General features: G+C 37.5%; 1 protein-coding gene across 5 annotated transcripts in view; it reads right to left on the reverse strand.

Annotated features, from left to right (window-relative positions):
• HDA2 (histone deacetylase 2) overlaps positions 1–20,020 on the reverse strand; it is a 182,503-nt gene that overhangs the window by 91,381 nt on the left and 71,102 nt on the right. For all 5 annotated transcript variants that reach the window (XR_016361841.1, XR_016361840.1, XM_089817999.1 and 2 more), the window contains one exon: positions 16,841–16,903. Coding sequence is in view for 3 of the 5 variants with exons in the window: in XM_089817999.1 (XP_089674125.1) it covers positions 16,841–16,903 (63 nt within the window). In the remaining 2 variants the exon portion in view is untranslated. The remainder of the gene's footprint in view (positions 1–16,840; positions 16,904–20,020) is intronic.

Here is a 20,020-nt window from a genome sequence, read left to right on the forward strand (position 1 = left end):
TGGCCCAAATCGTGCCACATCAGCCCTAATTAGGGTTAGGGCAAAGACAAGAGATCTACATTAATACGACCAAGAATCCACTACTATAGTGGATAATAAATGCCCACTATGCATACTCGTTCTAGAAGGGAGTGGGGAGCAATAAATGACAACTAAGCACACGCCCACTATGCAATAAATGCATCTATCCCTGATTCTGCCTCCTTAAGGCATGGAACTGATCCAAAACTGATCCAACACCATCTCCAATTCTTCTATGTTGATGCTTGGCACCGATTCTTTCTTGAATTCCAAAGCTGCAATTGCTCTTTCTGCCTTTCCTAAACTTTCCTCCCAATCTGGTAATAAGTCCTGAGTGGTGTGCATGGTATTTGAGAAGATAGAGAAGTTCTCAAAATCATCTCTTTCAAAAAACTTCAGCTAAAAGAACTCCAACTTGACTTTCAAATTGTTTGCTGTAATTTCATCCTCTACTAACCTCTATGACAACAAGGATGCAACTATATTGGACACTCCTTGCTTGGTGTTGTCAACTATCTTTTTCTATTGAGCAGACTCCTTGGTGAAGCTCTAAAACATTTCCTTGGTTGCGATCATTGCACTATACCATCAAAGGAAGTCATAGATATCCCCTTCGCCAATAACTCCACCATCAATCAATGCCTACTTTGGGGTCTCCATCAGATTTTGAATATCAAAAATCAGTTCATCTTGGTAAATATGCTCATCTTCCCACGATTCCTCCATGTATTGGATTTTGGAGAGTACAGCTAATGCCTTGCTATGCACTTGCACCAATTCTTCTACATGCTTGAAGGCTTCTTCCTGAATTCTTTCAACCCAAACCTTTGTAACCTGAGCAGACTGCTTGATCCTATCAATATCATCTACTATTTCAGCTGAAACACCCATTGGAAGGACAAATGGACCTTCCTCTCTTACTGGACGAGGCAAGTTGTTAATGTACTAACACAAGGCTTTGATTTCTATTCTATTTCTAGTATCCTTCTTCCAGCTTCTTCATCCTTTCTTTCAAAGCTTGAGTGGGACATCAAACTTTTCTATGATTTTCTCATAGGAAGCATGACCAAGGTTGATATACGTGACATGGTACTCATCTGGAGTGATTTGGTCCTTAGTCTTATTGATTCTAGGAGTTGCAATCTGCAAAATCCTGGACCCCTATTCTCCTCTGACAATTTAGTGAACCTTTTTGTTTTCCCTTGTTCTTTGGATTAGTTGGCTCATTCAAAAATTTCTTCTAATTCAATTGCCGAATCAACCTCCTTTTCTTGACTCTTTTGAATTCACTATTTTAACCATTTTGGAATGGGTATACTCTAGTCTCCCAAGATCGCCAATTGTTCTTTCACTTGGACTAATCGAATATTGATATCCTCTTCACCTCCTAAACTATTCATTGTCACTTCAGAAGGTACAAATTTAACAATTGAAATCTTTTTTGTTGATGTAGGAAACTTCTTCCTCTTCTGGACCAACCTCAGCCTCTATCATTTCAACCTCAACAACAAACTTCTTCCTCTTCCGAATGAAATCCCTTCTGCACTACATTTGGATCCTCCTCCATTTGATCAGGAACTTGGAATGTGTTCCATGCTCTAACCATTCTGAATAGCAATCTTGAATGCATCCTCTCTCTATTTTCATGCTCATCTACAACATTTGGCCAAAAATCCTCAAGGTAAACTTTATGCTAGTAGTTTGATACCGCTACTGATTTGATCTTTGTTGTTGGGATCGAAATCATACCTTTCTGGATAAAGTCAAAGACAAAAGAAGTGGAGTTAATCCGATGATCTCTTTGCTGCCTTCAGACATAGGCATATCTCAATTTTGCCTCCTCCAATAGAAATTGAGAAAAGCAATTCCAATTTCTTCTTCCCCTTCTAAATCTTGTCATTAATTGTGAGTTGTCGAGTAAGCTCCAACAAGATCATCTTATCTATTCAATACCTCGGAAGTTTGTATGGCTCCATAGAGAATCCCTAAACTCAGATGTATGAAAAGGTAGGAAATTGAATGAACCAAGCTCCATAATCCTCCACCAACTTCATTGCTCCAACTGAAAATCTCATATGCAGCCTCTTTTGTAGGGTCCTAATTGTACGCATGGCAAAGACATCATTAACTCTTACATAATCATCCCTACAATGAAGATGCAACTGTGGATAGCATTCACGAACTTTCAGGTGTTAGGTTCCGCTCCCAATTGGTCCTTCGCATCTTAGTCCATCATACTTCATCCTTTGAGCTAGCAAATAGATTATGTAGGAGCTCATACAAAATTTTCTTGTGTGCTCTAAATTTATCAATTGCTCATTCATGTTATCACTTATGAGTCCATTCCAATCTATCTTGTCCCCTTCTCCTGCCACTGCCTCAATGAAGTAACACATCCAAGATTCAAATTTATTAGAATGAGGCACCCCAAAAATGTGACTAAGCATCATGATCATGACAATATACTCCCACTACAAGTCAAGCCATACCAGCTCCTTGGCGATCTTTGAATGATGCGACCTATTCTTCATCAAACATTTCTTAATAATTATTTATTCACAAAACTGAATTCCAGCAGTGGACTCTCAGTGCCTACTCCTATGTTTTTTTCACCATCCTCGGGGGTGAAGGAATCTCAAATGCTTCAAAGATAGATGCTGGAGTAAAATCTGCAAGAATATTTTCATCTAAATCCTTCATTGTTCAATCTCTAGGACTGTAATGTTTGGCACATTCTACAATCAATTATGGATGTTGAAAGGCAGGAGGGAACCCCCACTGCAGCAACAATTCCACTACTCATGATTATGGTGGCCAAGTGTATATGTTGATGGTCTTTGTACCCAAACATCCTTCTACTGAACTCATTCATGTCGAGGCCGCCAAGGCTTGTATCTCCAATTTCTGCCCATTTGGAAAGGATCTTCCATTCGGGGTCGAATCCTCTCTTCTCATTCTTTATCAATTGTCCTCTAGTTTCTCTTGTTCCTCGAGGTTCTGCCATTCCTCCTTCCTGCAAGACAGAAACATTCAAATGTAATAACATGGAAAAATACGGAAAAAAGCTGAGCTAATTCCTCCAAAAGAAGAAGATTTTGGAATTTTTTCAAGATTTCTAGTTTTTTCTTCAGAATTCACTTTCTATGCTTTCCTCAAGGAACATGCAAATTTCCCCAAGTCACTGAAAAAAGCTCAAAGTTCGCAATCTTGTTGCCAATTCCAAGAGAATTTCTTCTCTCTCTCTCTCTCTCTCTCTCTCTCTCTCTCTCTCACACACACACACACACACACACACACACTCTCAAGAATTCTGAATATCTTCACGTTTTCCTAGAGAAATTTCTTCAAAATTTACACACAAGCCTCTCAAATTTCACTTTTGATCTGAAATCATTCTTCAAATTTTTGTGTGAGAATGAAAGAATTAAGTGACTTTTTAAATAAACCATCTTTTTGAGAAGTTGCTTTTAAAACTACAAACTAAAATTAGGTACTTGCCTTAGTTGCCAAGCTTCCAATTTTTGTACCACTTGCCATTGTTTTCCTCGTTTTTCAAAAAGTTGCCAATTTGATTCCTTTGACTTCATGACGAAGTTGTATCATGATTTATCCAATTCCGATTTCTGGAGAAATACTAAATTAAGTATTAATTAAAATCAATATTTAATCAATTTCTTGATTTGAATGCAAAAAATAATTTCCTTTTCAATTTTCTCACTTAAAAAATTTTGTATTCTTTTTTGAAAATAATCAATTAATATTTAATCTTTTTATGTAAATCCAAAAAACACCTTTGTGCAAAAAAAATTATTTTGTATTTTTCAATCTAAGTATTTGATAAAATCAATATTTAATCAAATTAATTACTTTAGAACCCATTTTTCAATCCTCAAGAATTTTGTCCAGATAATTTCCATTTTTTTTCCTTTTCAATTGCTTTTTTGACACTTGACTTTTCCAAAAAAATTTAACACTGGATTTTTCCCTACTTTCCAAAATTTTCAGTTTTGCCCCGTACCATTTTCACTTTTTGAAATTTTCATGAATTTCTCCATCGTCTGAGATTTTTTTCTAAATTTTTCAATTTTTGGGAATTTTCAAAGAACTTTCAATTTTCAAGATTTATCATTTTGTTCAAATCACAATTTTCACTTTTAAAGAATTTTGCTTTTTCCATTTATTAGGACTTTCACAAGATTTGATTTTTCCAAATTTCCTAAATTTTTAATTTTTCACCCATTTGGATTTGACAATTTTATGTCTCTCAAGAATTTGACAACCTTTTGGATTTTTAGGAATTTTTCACTGTGAGAAATTTTCTAACTTTATGAGATTTTAAGGAAATTCCAAATTTTCAATTTTTTTCATGATTCCTGAATCTTGTCTTTATTTTTGGAAAATTTTGCAACCCATAAAAACGTGTTCTAATCATGGGGTCTAGGCAGGGATTTTGGTTGATTGAGGATTTTATCCCTTGAAAGGATTCGATGACATCGGGAAAAAGAAACAAAAAGGGGCTTCAGAAAAATAATCAGGTGGGAATTTTCCATTGTCATGGATTATAACTATCGTGGACAAAATCCACAACCCCTACCAATATGTGCCCAAGAAATGTGAAGAGATGGGAATTCAGCCATGTCGTGGATTTTGTCCAAGATGGACATTCAACAGCAAGTTAGAACCGCACTTTACAAGAAAGGAAAAACAGGGTTTTTAGGGTGTCATGGATTTGTCCATGATGGACAAATTCCACAACCTGGGCTCAACTGCCCTTGCTCTTTCCGACGAGAGCATTTCCAAGGGGGTCATTAATCTGATGTTTGCAAGTTTTCCTTGACATATGTAAAAATGCGCTCCACATTCTGCAAAGAGCACAATTTGGGGGGTCTCATGGATTTTTTTGTTTGACCATTCCCTAAACTACATTGACATGCACTCTAAGAAGTGTGGGGACTCCCCAATGGACTATTGTGTTTCTACTCCGTGACTAGTTGTTGCAATGAATACTCCTTGCACTGGCCAAGCCTTCCCTGATCATATTCTAACAAACGTTGTAACTAGCCCATGATTGGCATTCGATGGTGAATTTCTAACCACACATGTATTGGTAGGAAAACAATCTAGCAAGATGGATTTATATGTCTGGTCGTATTACACCCTTGACATGAGGTAGGGAGAACCTAGGCTATCGAGCTACTTTCCCAAGAGCTACCAAGACCAGAGGGGGTTCCATTGGAAATGGGTGAGATGTGGCAAGCAGTCACAATAGGAGCCTCTTGGAGACTATTTCTACTCGAGCACAATAATTAAGGAATTGAGGTTTAAGTATACCATCTACATTGGGGTTAGTAATTAGGGTGCGATTAAGGAATTGAGTTTTAAGTATGTATTATTCGTAAGTATGATCTATATGCATAATGATATATAATAATTATTTGGGATTGGTATTCTCCTACCATGAAACATTACAAGTTGCCATCCCCAAGTATAATTCAAGCCCTAATTGGGCCTTTAAGAACAAATGAAGAATGGTCCCAATAAAGTATCATTACATTGAAATAAAGGTCAGGTACATACTCTAGATTCTAAAATAGTTAGTATACTCTGTGTTACACGGTTTTTATAATCATTTCCGACCTTCCATTCACAATAAGAATTACTGTTGAATGCCATAAACAAACCCAAATTTACAATCTGAGTTACAAGGACGGAAGTGATAATGTTTTGTCTAACTAATTTGTTCAAGTATAGAAATTTCTAGTGATTATTTGAGGAAAGGGCATTTCAATGGAGACCTTTGCACATATATATATATATCAATTGGTTTGTCATTCCAAGCTCAATCATCAAAAGGAAATATGTCGTCAACGATACTAACCTACACTATAGAACTTTGGGAAGCTCTTTCATCAAGCAATTGTGTGTAGAATGGTTACCAAAATAGAATAGTAAAGCATAAATTCAATTGTACTAGTATCAACAAAAGCATTTATTATTAATATCAAAAATACCAATGTTGGCGAGGGAAATCGGTATTCTTTATTGATTACCAAAAACCACAAGTACATCATTCATGTTCCTCTATTCTTAAATAATGGTCGGATGGTTAGGAAGACCAACCAACACATCCCCTCGCCACCTAACTACCCAAACCCATTACAAACTATCCTTTATTACATCATTGTTTTATTATGCCCTTTATTTATCCCCCTCAAAAAAGAAATTGTCTTCTAGACGACTACCCAACCATAAACCAAGAAAACTATACATCAAGATGTAGGGTGGGAGGACATCCCTACACTAGATGCTCGTTTGCAGATATGTCGTAGATCTCGCTCCACAGCCATCTGCTTAGCTCTAACTCCTTGAAGCAGTCACAAGGCTTCCATCCTATCCTTTTCTATTGCTGCCAATTTCTCTCCCAGAGTCGCTTTCACTGCCTTCCACTCATCTTCCATTCTTCTTAACAACTTCTTTTCTTCTTCCATTCTTTTTGTCAACTCCTTTTCCTATTGAAGTGCTAGGAATATCCCTTTAAATGATTCCTCTATTTGAGCAAGTGACTGCATTAGGGGTGACTGCTCCAACATAGTGGGTATGGTATGTCCAGCCTTCCATATCTCAACTGCCTTTCCATGCCCCACTCTGCTCTACATGAGTAAACTTTAGTCTGTATGGCAATCTTTCTTCATAAATGCCACTAGTGACTCTATTTCTCTGACTATGGCATCCAAATTCTGCCCCTTAGCCTGTTTTATGATCTCCTTGGTGGTTTGTTCCATCCCCTGTAAGTCTTTGAGGAATTTTCCAGCTTTCTCCTCAAATGAGAGTGCTTTCATTCCTGTCTCTAATGGTTCCAAGTGCTCACTTTGTGCTTCCATTCTATCTGCAATCTCCATCTCCAATGGGGGTTGGTGAAGGTGGAGGTATCATTTCAAACTTTCCTAACAATCTTTTGCATCCTCCAACATTGTGTCCTCAACTTGTGCTTCCTTTTTTTCTATACTCGTTCCTTCCATGCGCTTCCTGCTCTATACTTCCTTCTTTCATGTAGATTGTACCACTAAAGCAATCGGTTGTACCACTAAAGCAATCGGTTGGGCCACTTTTATGCCTTTTGGTGTTTCTAGTCTCACGCTATGTGCAGTCTTTCTATGGCATCGAAGCTCTATCACCTTAGTGTAAGGCAACTGGTTTGGGCCAAACAAGTTTGCTACTACTGGAATGGAAACTTGATTCGCTCCCCACTGAGGAATTAGTTGTTTGCTCAAGTCTCATGTACCTCCTTTACTCCAGGTATTCCTTCCTCCTTATCTTTCAACTAACAGTCTAGTTGTTGTACCTCCTTATGAACCTCCTGTACATCCTACGTACAGAAATCCTCTATGTCGACCTCTTTCGTACGAACATCATCCTTAGTACAAGCATCTTCTATACGGACACCCTCCGTACATACCTTTTGTTCGCTCCTAAGTTCTTCCTGTGTACTCACTACCGCTACCATGTTGTCTATACGAACTTCATCTCTTGTACCCTATGTATGACTAGTTAGTGTACGATCACCTCCTCTTACTTCCACATCTTCCTATATGTGAATCTCAGCATGCTCAGCTATGACTCTTGGCAATGGTCCCTCTTCTAGTGGTAGGGATGTGACCTCTCCAAATGTGCCTTTGAGGTGACTAAGTTGAAATTCCTCTTTCTCTAAGTCTGAAGATGTGTTTGTACTTGTCCCCTCTTCATCTTCTTGATTTGTGCTTTATGTCTTAAATTTTAATAGAAGTCTTCAGTACCACTGTATGCCTTAGTTTCATCTTCCTTGTCTCTCCCACCCTGCAGGCCCTATTCCAAATATATACATCTAAAACCAATATGCCATGGTCGGCTTATAGGGTTTCACCTTATTTGCTGGTACGAATGTCCTATGTTCTCGGGCGACCTGTGTTAGAACTACTTCTAGAAACAATGGTATGGCATGATGAGGCATATCAAATGCCTTATGTTTTAGCTGTGAGAATTCCCTTACACTCTCTAAAAGGAGTTGTGCCTAGTTGTAAACCCTTCCCACATTCAACCTAATCGCGATAGGCAATATCCAAATGGCAATATCGGATGCGCGGCTCCCCCCAACAAGTTTGTTCTTCACCAAGGCCACAATACACCTCCATTCTTCATTGGCTATAAATATTTTTGTTAGGCCCCAATTGTTATTCTTGCTTAGTGAGATCGCTTCAACATATTAGCCCCAGCCATTTTTTTTTATCATGTCCTTTGTTAGGAACTCCAAAAACTTTGTTTATCTCTTTTGGAGAATATGAAATAGTGAGGGTTTGCTGAAAATACTGAATCACAGACTTGTGTCCTTTCTTGTCATATCCAACAACCATAGTTCTTAACACAGGATCAAACTCCTTTAAATCAAGATTAGGTATAAAAATTATTTTATCTACTTTTGCTTTGTGTATTGCTTCCTTCAATACATGGTTCTCGTCTGCATTCTCCCACCATGTCCGGCATTCACTCCCTACTACACTTTCAAATGTGACATTGACAGCTATAATTTTCTACGCCCTTCCCTTTGTCCTTCTTTGTGGCCATTTTCTTCACCTACAAGACTTTTCTTTTCCTTGAATTCCGAATTGTTCCTCTAATTGGATTACCAATGCTTGTCTTCACCATTTTGTAGTTGTTTTCAAATACCCTAGTCATTCTTATTGTTTCGGGTTTTGGGCTATCTCTTCCCATCTGTCTCAATCGCCATACACTTTTTATTTGTCAATGTCACTCTTCTCGATATTTATAACCATTGTGTACTATAGTTTATTGTCCGTACTCCTATCTGTACCCCTCTTGTCCGTGAGTAGGCTCTTATTCGTACACGAGCTCCTCTTGTTCGTACACAAGTGGTTGTTGCTCATACCTTGACTCCTCTTGTTCGTACATGGACCATTTCTTGCTTCTCTCGTCCACCCGTACAAGGTATCGCACTTTTGTTTTTTCTCCTTATCCTACAATGGCTCCAACTCCAATGTTATCACTCCTACGTGCTCCCCAACTTCCTAGCCATACTTGTGTTTTCTCCTCTTACAGTACGATCTCTACTTCGTGTACAAGCTCCTTCATGATAGCTTTGTAGTCCTCTTAATTTTCTAGGGTTCGTTTTTCTATTTTTCTCATTATTTACTTGACTTCTCTCCTCTTTTATTTCTATAGAGTAAATATGGAAACTCTCTTTTCTCTCTTTATAGAGTTTCAATTTGGACCAATTAACTGAGTCTTTTAAGGGGTTATTATCTAAAGTTGACAACTTTATCGCTCCGATCACCCCTAGTTCTGTTATTTTGTACGGTCCCAACCATCGTACTTTGAATTTGCAAGCTTTGTCTCATTCTTGCTATTATACTTAAGTACAAGTTGGCCTAGTTAAAAAATCATTTTCTTCAAATGTTTATCATGCGAAAACTTCTACCTCCATTGTGCTACCTTGATAGGCCATTGAGCCATTGTCCTCTTTTCGTCCAGTTTTATTAAGGCATTAAGTCTTTCTTTTAAGCTCTGCATATCTCCCATCCTATGTTCTATGGCTACTCTTAGACTGGGTACTGTATATTCAACAGGCACATACATTAAGCGAAAAGGGGTTTTCCCTGTGGTGGCCTTGTAGGTAGTTTGGTACGCCCATAGCATTGTTGGAAGCCTCTCCTCCCAATCTTCGTTTTCAACTCCACATGTCTTGTACAAGATGGTCACCAATACTTTGTTTGTAGCTTCTTCTTATCCATTAGCCCTAGGGTAGTATGGACGAGAGAAAGTATGGAAAACCTTAAATTGACTTGTCATTGTCCTAATTACCTAGTTCACAAAGTGTACTTCTTTGTCACTTGTTATCTGCAGGGGTATGCCAAATTGAGTCACTATTTGTTCATAGACGAATATGGTCATACTTAGCATCGTGTTATCCTGAAGTGCTCTCGCCTCCACCCATTTTGTGAGATACTTTGTTGCAACCACTATATATCTACATCTGTGAGTGTTACCAGTGGGCAGAGGGCCCACAAATCCAAACCCAAACATTCAAATAGTTCTTGTGGCTATGAGGGGAAAGCGGCATGAAGTCTCTTTTGAGGGATTTTTCTACCCTCTGACATGTATCACAACTTAGGACCCATTGCCAAGCATTTGCATGAAGTGTAGGCCACCAGAGTTAGGCTAACAATACCTCCCACATTGTTGCATTGGGTCCCATATGGCCTCTCGCCAAACCTTCATGGGACTATCTCAAAACTGTGGCGATCTCTTTCTCCATCACACATCTTCTTAGCACCTCATCAAGCCCCATCTTATACAATAATCTGTTAATAAGTTGGAATGTCTTGCTTTTCAATGCAATTTTTCTCCTTTCTACCACTAGAATTTCTCTGGGAAAGGTAGAAGTTGATAGGTATTGGTTGATATCTTCATACCACTATAGTACAACAATTTGAAACAAGTGAGCATCCAGGAAGTTCTTGTTCACTCCATTTCTTGCAAGTTCTCTTGACTTCATTCTTGACAACTGGTCTGCAATCACATGACTTTTCCCTGGATGAACTATGATTTTGAAAGTAAATTCTTCAAGGAGGATTAGCCACCTACTCACTCTTCTTTAGATAATAGGCTTGTTAACCAAGTACATGAGAGCTTGATGATCACAAAGAATGTAAAAGGAGTGAGTAATTCGTAATGTCTAAATTTTTGAACTGCATAGACCATACCTAGTGCTTCTCTTTCGATGGTGTTGTAATGTCATTCCGCTTTTGGAAGTAACTTGCTTGCAGAGTACACAAGATGGTCCAATCCCTCCTTGCCAATTTGTGCCAAAGTGGCGCCTATTGCATAGTTTGAAGCATCAACATGGATGTGGCACTCTTTATTCTAGTCTGGATATATTAGAATTGGGGCTCCCACCAGTCTCCCTTTTAATTCTTCAAAAGCATCCTCTTGTTCTTTTTCCCAGATGAATTGTTCTCCTTTCCTCGTACTTTTTTCCAAGAGAAAGGATACTTCGCAAATCCTTTTATGCCCTTCCTATAATATCCCACATGCCCTAAAAATTATTTGACACCATTCACATCCACAAGATCCTCCATGTTAACAATGACTAATTTTGTCAGGATCCATTTTCAACCCTTCTTTGCATACTATGTGTCTCAGAAGCCTGCGTTAGGGGACCGTGAATCTACATTTCTTTGGGTTTGAATGTCAACTTAGCCCTTCAACATCATTCCATGCATTCTCCGATAACCTTTAGGTGGTGCTCATTCCCGCTATAGATTGACCAATCATCCAAAAAGGCCTTCAAATTTCCTACTGACATTTATCTAAAATGTGGTAGGTGCGTTACACAACCCAAGTGGCATCCTATTGTAAGCATATACCCTATCCTCCACTACAAAGGTGGTTTTCAGTTTATCCTCTTCAGCGATGCTTATTTGGTTGTACCCAAAAAAAATGTCCATGAAGGAATACATCTCTTCCACAGTCACTTCTTCTAAAATATTGTTCATAAAGGGAATTGGGAAGGTGTCTTTTATGGTTGCTACATTTAGGTATTTCAAGTCTACACAGATCCAGATTCAATTTCCATCTATTTTCAAGGATACAACTACGACCGATACCCACTCACTGGTCTCTACCTTGAATATTATGCCTACATCGAGTATCTTAGTAATTTCCTACTAAACCTTAGCCGCATACTTCTTATTCATTTGATAAGGCCTCCTACATACTGGTATTGCTTCAAGTACTAGCAGTATTCAATGGTCTTGCTCCAGGCACTCCTATTAAGTCCTTGTACATCCATGCAAACACGTCCTTATACTCGAGGAAGATTCTAAATGTTGTTGCTTTCACTATCGGATCCCAGTCATCTCCTATGAAAATCTCCTTAGGCAGGCCCTTTTCTCCTAGATTTGATTTCTCCAACTTAGCCTCCTCGTATGATTTTAATGGGCCCACCCCCTGTGTTCATCACGAGAAAGTGACGACTTCCAAACAATTATGACTTGTAAAATTTATTGGAAGCTGACGATCTTTCAATAACTTAATCTTATATCATGATAGACATTTTATGATGTCTGAAACATATCATAATAGATTATAACTTGCATGGTGGCTTAAGTTCCTTAAAACAAACAATGGCCTTCTATTGTGATAGTCATTTTATGATGTCTGAAACAAATTGTAATAGATGATATCTTGCATGGTAGATTAAGTTCCTTAAACAGACCATGAATGTTCATATGGTAAGCATTATTGAGAATGTGTGTGCACATATCTTATGAACATTTTGCGTATTTGTTGAATATTATGCAAATTGATGTTCAAGAGGCCATTACTTAGAGTACTTGGTGAATATTATGCGACTTGATGTTCAAGACGCCATTACTCATAGTACTTGGTGAATATCTTGCAACTTGACATTCAATAGGCCATTACTCAAAGAGTACTCAGTGAATGTCATGTGACTTGACATTCAAGAGGCCATAACTCTAGATATCATAAACGATATAAAATGTTGAGTATCTTCTGATCAAATTGTTAGTAAACAGTTTTGCCTTTCAACAAGAATTACAGAACATGACTCAATACACCCGAAAAGAAAGACAAAATATACTAACAGATGGATAGATTATCATTTTACTAATAATCCTCCTCTGAATTGAGAGGTACAGCTCCCTCACAAATGATATTCAATGAATATGATACTTGGTTGTGCCCTTAACCTGAAGACACAAAAGGGTTTCTAACATCCGCCCATCAACATTAGGTGAATGTGATTATCAAATTTATGAATAAAGAAAGGAAGACAAATAAATAACCCTATAATTGCTTATCCAACTTCCCACATTGCATTACAAAAGAGTTAAGAGGGGTTGCAGGTATTAGCATGCAAAAAATGTGAATGCATCAATCATAAGATTACATACATCACAAATCTGATGTAATGGATATCACTGTGTCTAAAACAGGGAAATTAAAGACCATAAGATCCTTTAAACCAGAAATATGAGTGTACAGACTATAGAATCAAACACATGCATATCCTCTTTGTTTCAGAAACATAATGGAATAACAATAGTATTATCACATCCTTCCATTACAAACAGACTGCAAAACCAATCTCTCTTCCCCTGAAGCAGCTGTAGAACTTGCTCCAAAACAGAAAAAGAACAACCCTCCCTTTTCTCCAACCAAAGCTGTCTTCTCACCTGTTATAGCAGCTGTAGAACTTCTAGCCCAGAAAAGAAGAACCCTTTGCACTCACTTGCCGTCCCCCTTTATCATTTCTGTTGTCGGTCTTCCCCTTTCTTTTCGTAACTGATTCTTGAATATATCTTGTTATTACAAATCATTCCCGTGAAAACATTTTAATTTCCCTCAACTGAATCTTGGGACTAGCCTCTCTTGCTTAATCTTCCATTCCACTTTTTAATAAATCTCGTAGTTGTAATGTTTGGTTCTTTATTAAACATTAGATAACAAATCAAATGACATAAGTCATTAGATTCGTGATATAATATATAACCCTTCCTGCTCTAAATAGAGGCCAGAGGCACGTGGAGACGTATCCTGGTACAATGTATAATATATTCATATTCTGAAATATGAATATGTAATACATATTCACTTCCTATTAATCCTCAAAGAAACTTTGCTGTGAGATTTTTTAAATAGGAGACACCTATCAAATTACTCGACAGATTTTAATTAACAATTTCCCAATTTCATGGCCTCTTATAATCGATAAATTTACACCCCATAATCTGATGATGTTCTAATAATGACAATTATCGGCCTTTGATGCTCGAGCAACAGGATCAAATTCTCTTACCATCTGAAGATGCTCATTATTTAACAGAACAGTTACACATTTAAACCCCAGCTTTCAGATATTTAAACGTGAATAAGTCTGTATTCTGTCTTAGCCTGATCAGGTTTTCCCTTCTCCAGCTTTGCCTCAAGTTCAAAGCAACGAATCATGGCCGACCAAATGTTGAAACCTCTGGGCTTGCTCGCTTTCTCTTTGGCCTCCATTGTAATCCCATTAATTGCTTCATCTTTATGCCAAGGTGTGGGCAGAAGATGCTTTTCCTCCACCTTCTTTTTTATTGTACGGAAGAACTTATCAGCAGCTTCGCACATGATTCCGTCAGCTTCGAGGCCATCAACAAAATCAAGAATCTCCCATGCTTGAGTGTACACCTTTAGATAATCCTTCACTTCTTTTGTATAATTAGAGATTGGATAGAGATGGATGATGAATCTGATCAAGCAAACAGCTGTCATTTTCCAAGATATATCAGATGCCTCTTTAAATTGTTTCTCCACCCTTAACTGCTCATAGTAAATCAACCAACCAACAGGAAATTATGAAATCAACCGTGTACAACTCTTTTCTCCGTAAAGATGGCCTTGGGTGATCGACTCCTTAGCTTTTCTAATTGACTTTTTGCTTGCTATCCACAGGCTTTCTGCAGTCTCTCCCAGCATAACCAGCTCTTTCAACATTACTTCATAATTTGGAAATTTCTCGAATTTACTTTCATCATGCTTGGATAGACGTATATACAGTCAGCTATAACTTTTGAATGCCAATGAATTTCGCTAATCGCACCGTTGAGAATCTGGAAAACTAGTCTCATAACAACATATCCCAAACTTAGCAAAATCCGATGGTGCAATAAAAAGTTACGGCCCTCACACCGAGACCCATTTTTTGCTGATAAAATATTACGGTTACAGGCTGTATTAATACTATAACAGTATATTACTTGCACATAAATTACCAATTGGAGCTTCCTGTAATCATTCTACATGTTCAATCTCACCTCTATGATGTGTTTGCAGGCATCTCATCAAGAGATTCACATATTATATTTGACCTCTTCTACTATTCTAATTTTACTTGCACAAATAGATCTTCAAATGCTAAGAAAGGCATGGCTGCGGGCTCCTCATTTCCATATAATGGGACTTGAGTCTTTCTGTTCAGAAATTTAGGTAGTTTAATGCCTTCTCCAAATGTTAGGTTTTAATTCATGTATCCTCTGAAACTTATGAGGTGTCAATCACATAGCAACTCCATTCCGTTCTTAGAACACCTCGTTGTCATCCTTCCGGTAACCGAGCCTTTAAATTAAGGTTATGAGCCTTTGATTTGACATGAAGCCTTCATGGGCTTATACCTCATAATGCCTTTTGGATATTTGTGAAGAATATCGGGTCCCATGAAAATTACATTAAGATCACAATCTTTTAATGCTTCAAGTATGTGATATAGCCTCACATAATAACCCACCAAGAAGATATATCATCAAATTTAAACTTGGAATGTTAGCCCTGCCAATCATTAATTTGAACACAATCTGGCTCCTTTGATAATTTGGCTCTTCAAGTAGTTCAGGTGTCGAGTCATGAACTAGATCTGAGTAGTGATGAACTCTGAATCACTGGGCTCCTGAATCTGCATTGAACCTTAACATGGGAGTCTGATTCTGAGAACACAGATTTATGCTTGGAAAATCAGACTGCACATCTATACTAAAAAGTTTGAGCTCTGAACTTTGATTTTGCAGACTAAAGCTTAAATTCGAACTTGAACTTGAAGTTCTGAATTTGATGGTTCAACTTCAATATATCTTCACAATTCTATCTTCTTCACAGGTCATAGGTCATAAACTATCACAGCAATTTAAAAACCAACCAATAACTACTTTGCAAAGTTAACCTAGAAGTTTAGAATGTGGGTATCAAAAAGCATGGTAACACAAATATATTCTTATACTACATTGAGGTAATATTTATTCATGAGTTTATCCTCCCTAGCTAAGAGGGAGTGTTGATGTCTGGTAGCTTCAGTTGGATAAACCTATGAGACTAAAACTATTGAAGTGTCTGTGTGTATGTGTATATAACTGAAATTGTTATTATATTAAGAGATCGCTACCGTTGGAAAACACATACCAAACAGGCAGTGCTATTACATTTGCAGCGATCTGAAACCTTAACAATGCCTGTACTCCTTATCCTCCCAAATTTGGTGTTCACACAGGCTCCATACCCATGCTGAGCTATACTGCTCACAGGTTCAGATTGTTGTGCATTCATGCCATGAACGAGGTCTCCCAATTGTGGTCTCACTTGATCTAAGCTAGGCTAAAATCCAATACTCACCGATCAAATAATAGTAATGAAATAAAGGATGGGGGCAAACCTAAAGCTATATGAAATGAAGAAATACAATTGTGATCCATGGCCATGAGCTTCAACATAAAAGAGGTCCAAAATCTTAGCAGTAAATAATACAACAAAAATTTTAAAACAGAATTGACATAAGGCTGAAGTGAAAGCAACATATACAGAACATTTTATCTCTTCTTTGGCACAACCATTTAGACACAAGGTAAGTCGAGACATGCCAGCAGAAAACCCATATGCAAAGGCAATGAATCTAGAAACAAGGCACAATAGCATGTCGTCAACTAAAATAACAAACTTCAATAGAAACTCTAGCAAATGTGAATGTTTTATATTTTAAAAATAAAATAAAAAATACCAAAGGCTCCTTTTAACATTATGTAAGAAATTTTCAGGCAATTTTACACTTTTTTCTTATGTTTGCCAAATCTCATTATTTTAAATTTATAATGAAATTTGGCAAAGCCTATGAGATCACATAGGCATAAGTAGTGTGCAATGCAAATTTTGCATTATTAATTAAAAATATTATCAACTATTGATGTTTACAATTTTTTCTCTTGAGCAAAATCAAATTTACCTCAATGATATAAGCAACATTTGAACTGCTCTTTAGGCTGTCCAAGTAGCGTTCTGAGTGTACCTATAATGGTGACAAAATCAAGAGCCACAGAATGTGTTACTTTCAAATGAAAGTTTGTTTAAACTATTGCCAAAAGTGAAATAAAGTAAATTAGTGCATAAACAAATAAATGAAATTAGACAAAAGAAAAACTCTAGATGGAAACACCCACTTAAATGATGAGATAACTTTGACAATAAAACAATTTATACAGACAAGGAATACGATATAGATTCTTTGGCTGATAACCTACATAATAAATTATTGTGATAATACAAAAATATTACCAAAATAGAAGCCTTGTAATAGCAAGTCCCCCTTACATTTCTAAGCTCAAAGAAAAGCCATGTAGTGAGACACAGCTAAATGCTATCATATAGGTGGGCAATTGAAAACATGCTCTCATTTGAAACATTAGAAATGACTTTTGATAGTGTGTACATTATTAGACATGGAAATACCAAAGTAGTCAGATACACCCAAGCATCTTAATGGGTGTGCACACAGTTGTGCTAAATATGGATACAACTCGAATATGCATCAGATATTGTATCAATGTGTGCCCAAAAAATACTAACTTTACAGTTATGTGGGATACAATGTGATTTGATTTTCAAAAAGTTACATATGAACCTTCCTAAACCTCATTCATGAATTTTTTATTTTATTTTCCTTTTTTTGGGGGAAATGTTTATGCTGTACCAAATTGTTTCCATACTAAGGTTCTTAAAAAAAGGCCTTATCCATATTTGATAATGTATCTATGTCTATGCTATTTTGAGGAATACCAATTGCTTTTAACAAAACATCCAACAACTCCAATGATCTTGCGATTGTAGACATTAAAAATGATCTACACACAACATCACATCTCTCTTTGCTATTAGCAAATAAATGCTTAGTGAAAAGGAACTCCAACCAAACCCTTAGAATGAATTAATAACAACTTAATATGCATATCTTACTAACAAAGAAATGCAAATAAAGTAAATAAAAAGAATCTTAAACGTGTGAATTTAATATATGGAAACATGAACACACAAAGATTGTCCTAGAGAAAACCCAACATAGAGTGAAAAACTCCAGCTCGAGACAAAAAATACCATCCATTAGTATCAATAGATTGATCCCAAAGGATTGTAATGTCTGCATGGTCTCACAAAGCTCACATAAAAATTCTATGGCTTCTATTTCACCTTCAACACATTCAATTCAGTTCAGACTTTGCATTCACACTTGCAACAATCATAAAGAAGGACTACTACTCCATACAATAAGAGCCAAACACTTTCAATATATGGAAAGGCATCATATGACCTTCCTATGGTCTCCCAACCTAGCAAAGATGGAAGACTAAGCACTTAAATTCTTTGTATATCTCTCATTGTTTGGACCATAACGAGTTTAAAGATTTCCTCGATACAAGTTCAATAATTATCAATGAATTCACCACAATGAATGGTGCATTCACCTCCCTGCAGCAAGTCGTGAACTAGCCAAAGTAAATCTTTTGAGTTATTTTGAGATTGAAGCTTTGCTCAAAGACCTTTTGAAGAAGTCCCATTCCCTAGTCATACTTAGTCATTATTACAAGTATATTGAATTAGAACTCTCTCCTAACTCCTCATCAATTTTCCAACAAAACTAAGCCTAGTACAATTAGATTCAGATCCAATTTTTCAAATCACACCTCCCTACCCAATAGGCCAACATACTAACAAATGAATCCCTCTCAACATGGCTTGGTAACCACTCACTTTGTTGTCCAAGCATTTGCAAATCAATTATGGACATCAAAGCTACCCCTTAAGCAATCCATGTGTAGCATGTCAACAAAAAGAAAAAACACAATGCGCCCTAAAGGTGTCAACTTGGCCTTAAACTTTGTCTTTATTGAGATATACATATCTTCTCCATCCTTCATGCCTCCTCTATCCTCCACCCTCCACTCGAGATCTTTTGCATGGCTGAAACACTCTTACTACCAACTCCCCTGCTCTAAGGAATGCACCTTCATCTCGCATCATTGTCAATCTCTTCAAAGCTCACTCCTTTATCCATGGCATTCTAGCGTACCATGTGTCCTCGTTGGTCCCCCTTCTTCCCTTCTTTGGATCATGACCTCACTAGTCTCCCACACCTCCACTCTCTATCCCCTGTCATCCTTCTGTAAATATCACCGCCCCCCAGCCATTCTTTTACTTGCACCAACATTAGTGAGGCAGTTAGGTCCATAAGCTATAGAAGGGTTGAGAATGGGAAAGAGATTCAAGTGGAACTCTTCAAGCACTACATCATGGTTTTGGGCTCCTTACCAATCTTTTCAACAGAGTGTTTTGCACAGGGTTCCCCCCCCTCTTGGTCATGACATATCATCAATTTGATACATAAGGTTGGGCTTGCTTCTAATCCCAACAATTACAAGGCAATCATGGATGGGCACACTTTCTCTAAATTGTACACTATAGTTTTGCATGCTATCCTTTCCTAGAAGCTGGATCAACAACATGTTCAAGTTAGAGGGCAGGGCATTTCCGACTAGAATTTTAGAGCATGGACCCCATTTTGACCCCCAGGGTTATTATCGAGGAGGCTCGTCATTGCTCCTTGAAGGTTTACCATTCCTTTGTGAATTTCTGGCAGGTTTTAGATTTTGTTCTTAGGATGGTTGTCTTCCAAAGGCTCTATGACATTGGTATCTCTGAGACTCTCTTGATTTCCATCATGAGACTCTATGAGACAATGGTTGGTTGTAAAAAGACCCTTTAGGGTTTCAAACTTTACCTAGAGCACTATTGCGGTGAAGGAGGGTTTCCCTTTGTCTCCTACATTATTCAGGATTCACATTGATGAGTTAGAGGTATATCTTCAAGTACACTCTGTTCCGGGTGATGATTGTTCCTTATATTGGGTCTTGATTCTTATCCTGCTCTTCAAAGATGACATGGTCCTCCTAGCCTCATCTCCGAGGGGATTACAAAGGCTCCTTGATGGACTTGCATCTTTTTGTGACACATGGCAACTGACACTTAAGCTAGGTAAGACTAAGGTGATGGTCTTAAATGGCATCAAGACTTCTCACCTCAACCTTTTCTTTCAGGGCAAGGTTGAGGTCTCCTCTTTGTACATACACCTTGG

Source organism: Cupressus sempervirens, chromosome 1, assembly GCF_028749045.1.
Source record: "Cupressus sempervirens isolate cs-2001-9-10 chromosome 1, ASM2874904v1, whole genome shotgun sequence".
In the NCBI taxonomy this organism is placed as follows: domain Eukaryota; kingdom Viridiplantae; phylum Streptophyta; class Pinopsida; order Cupressales; family Cupressaceae; genus Cupressus; species Cupressus sempervirens.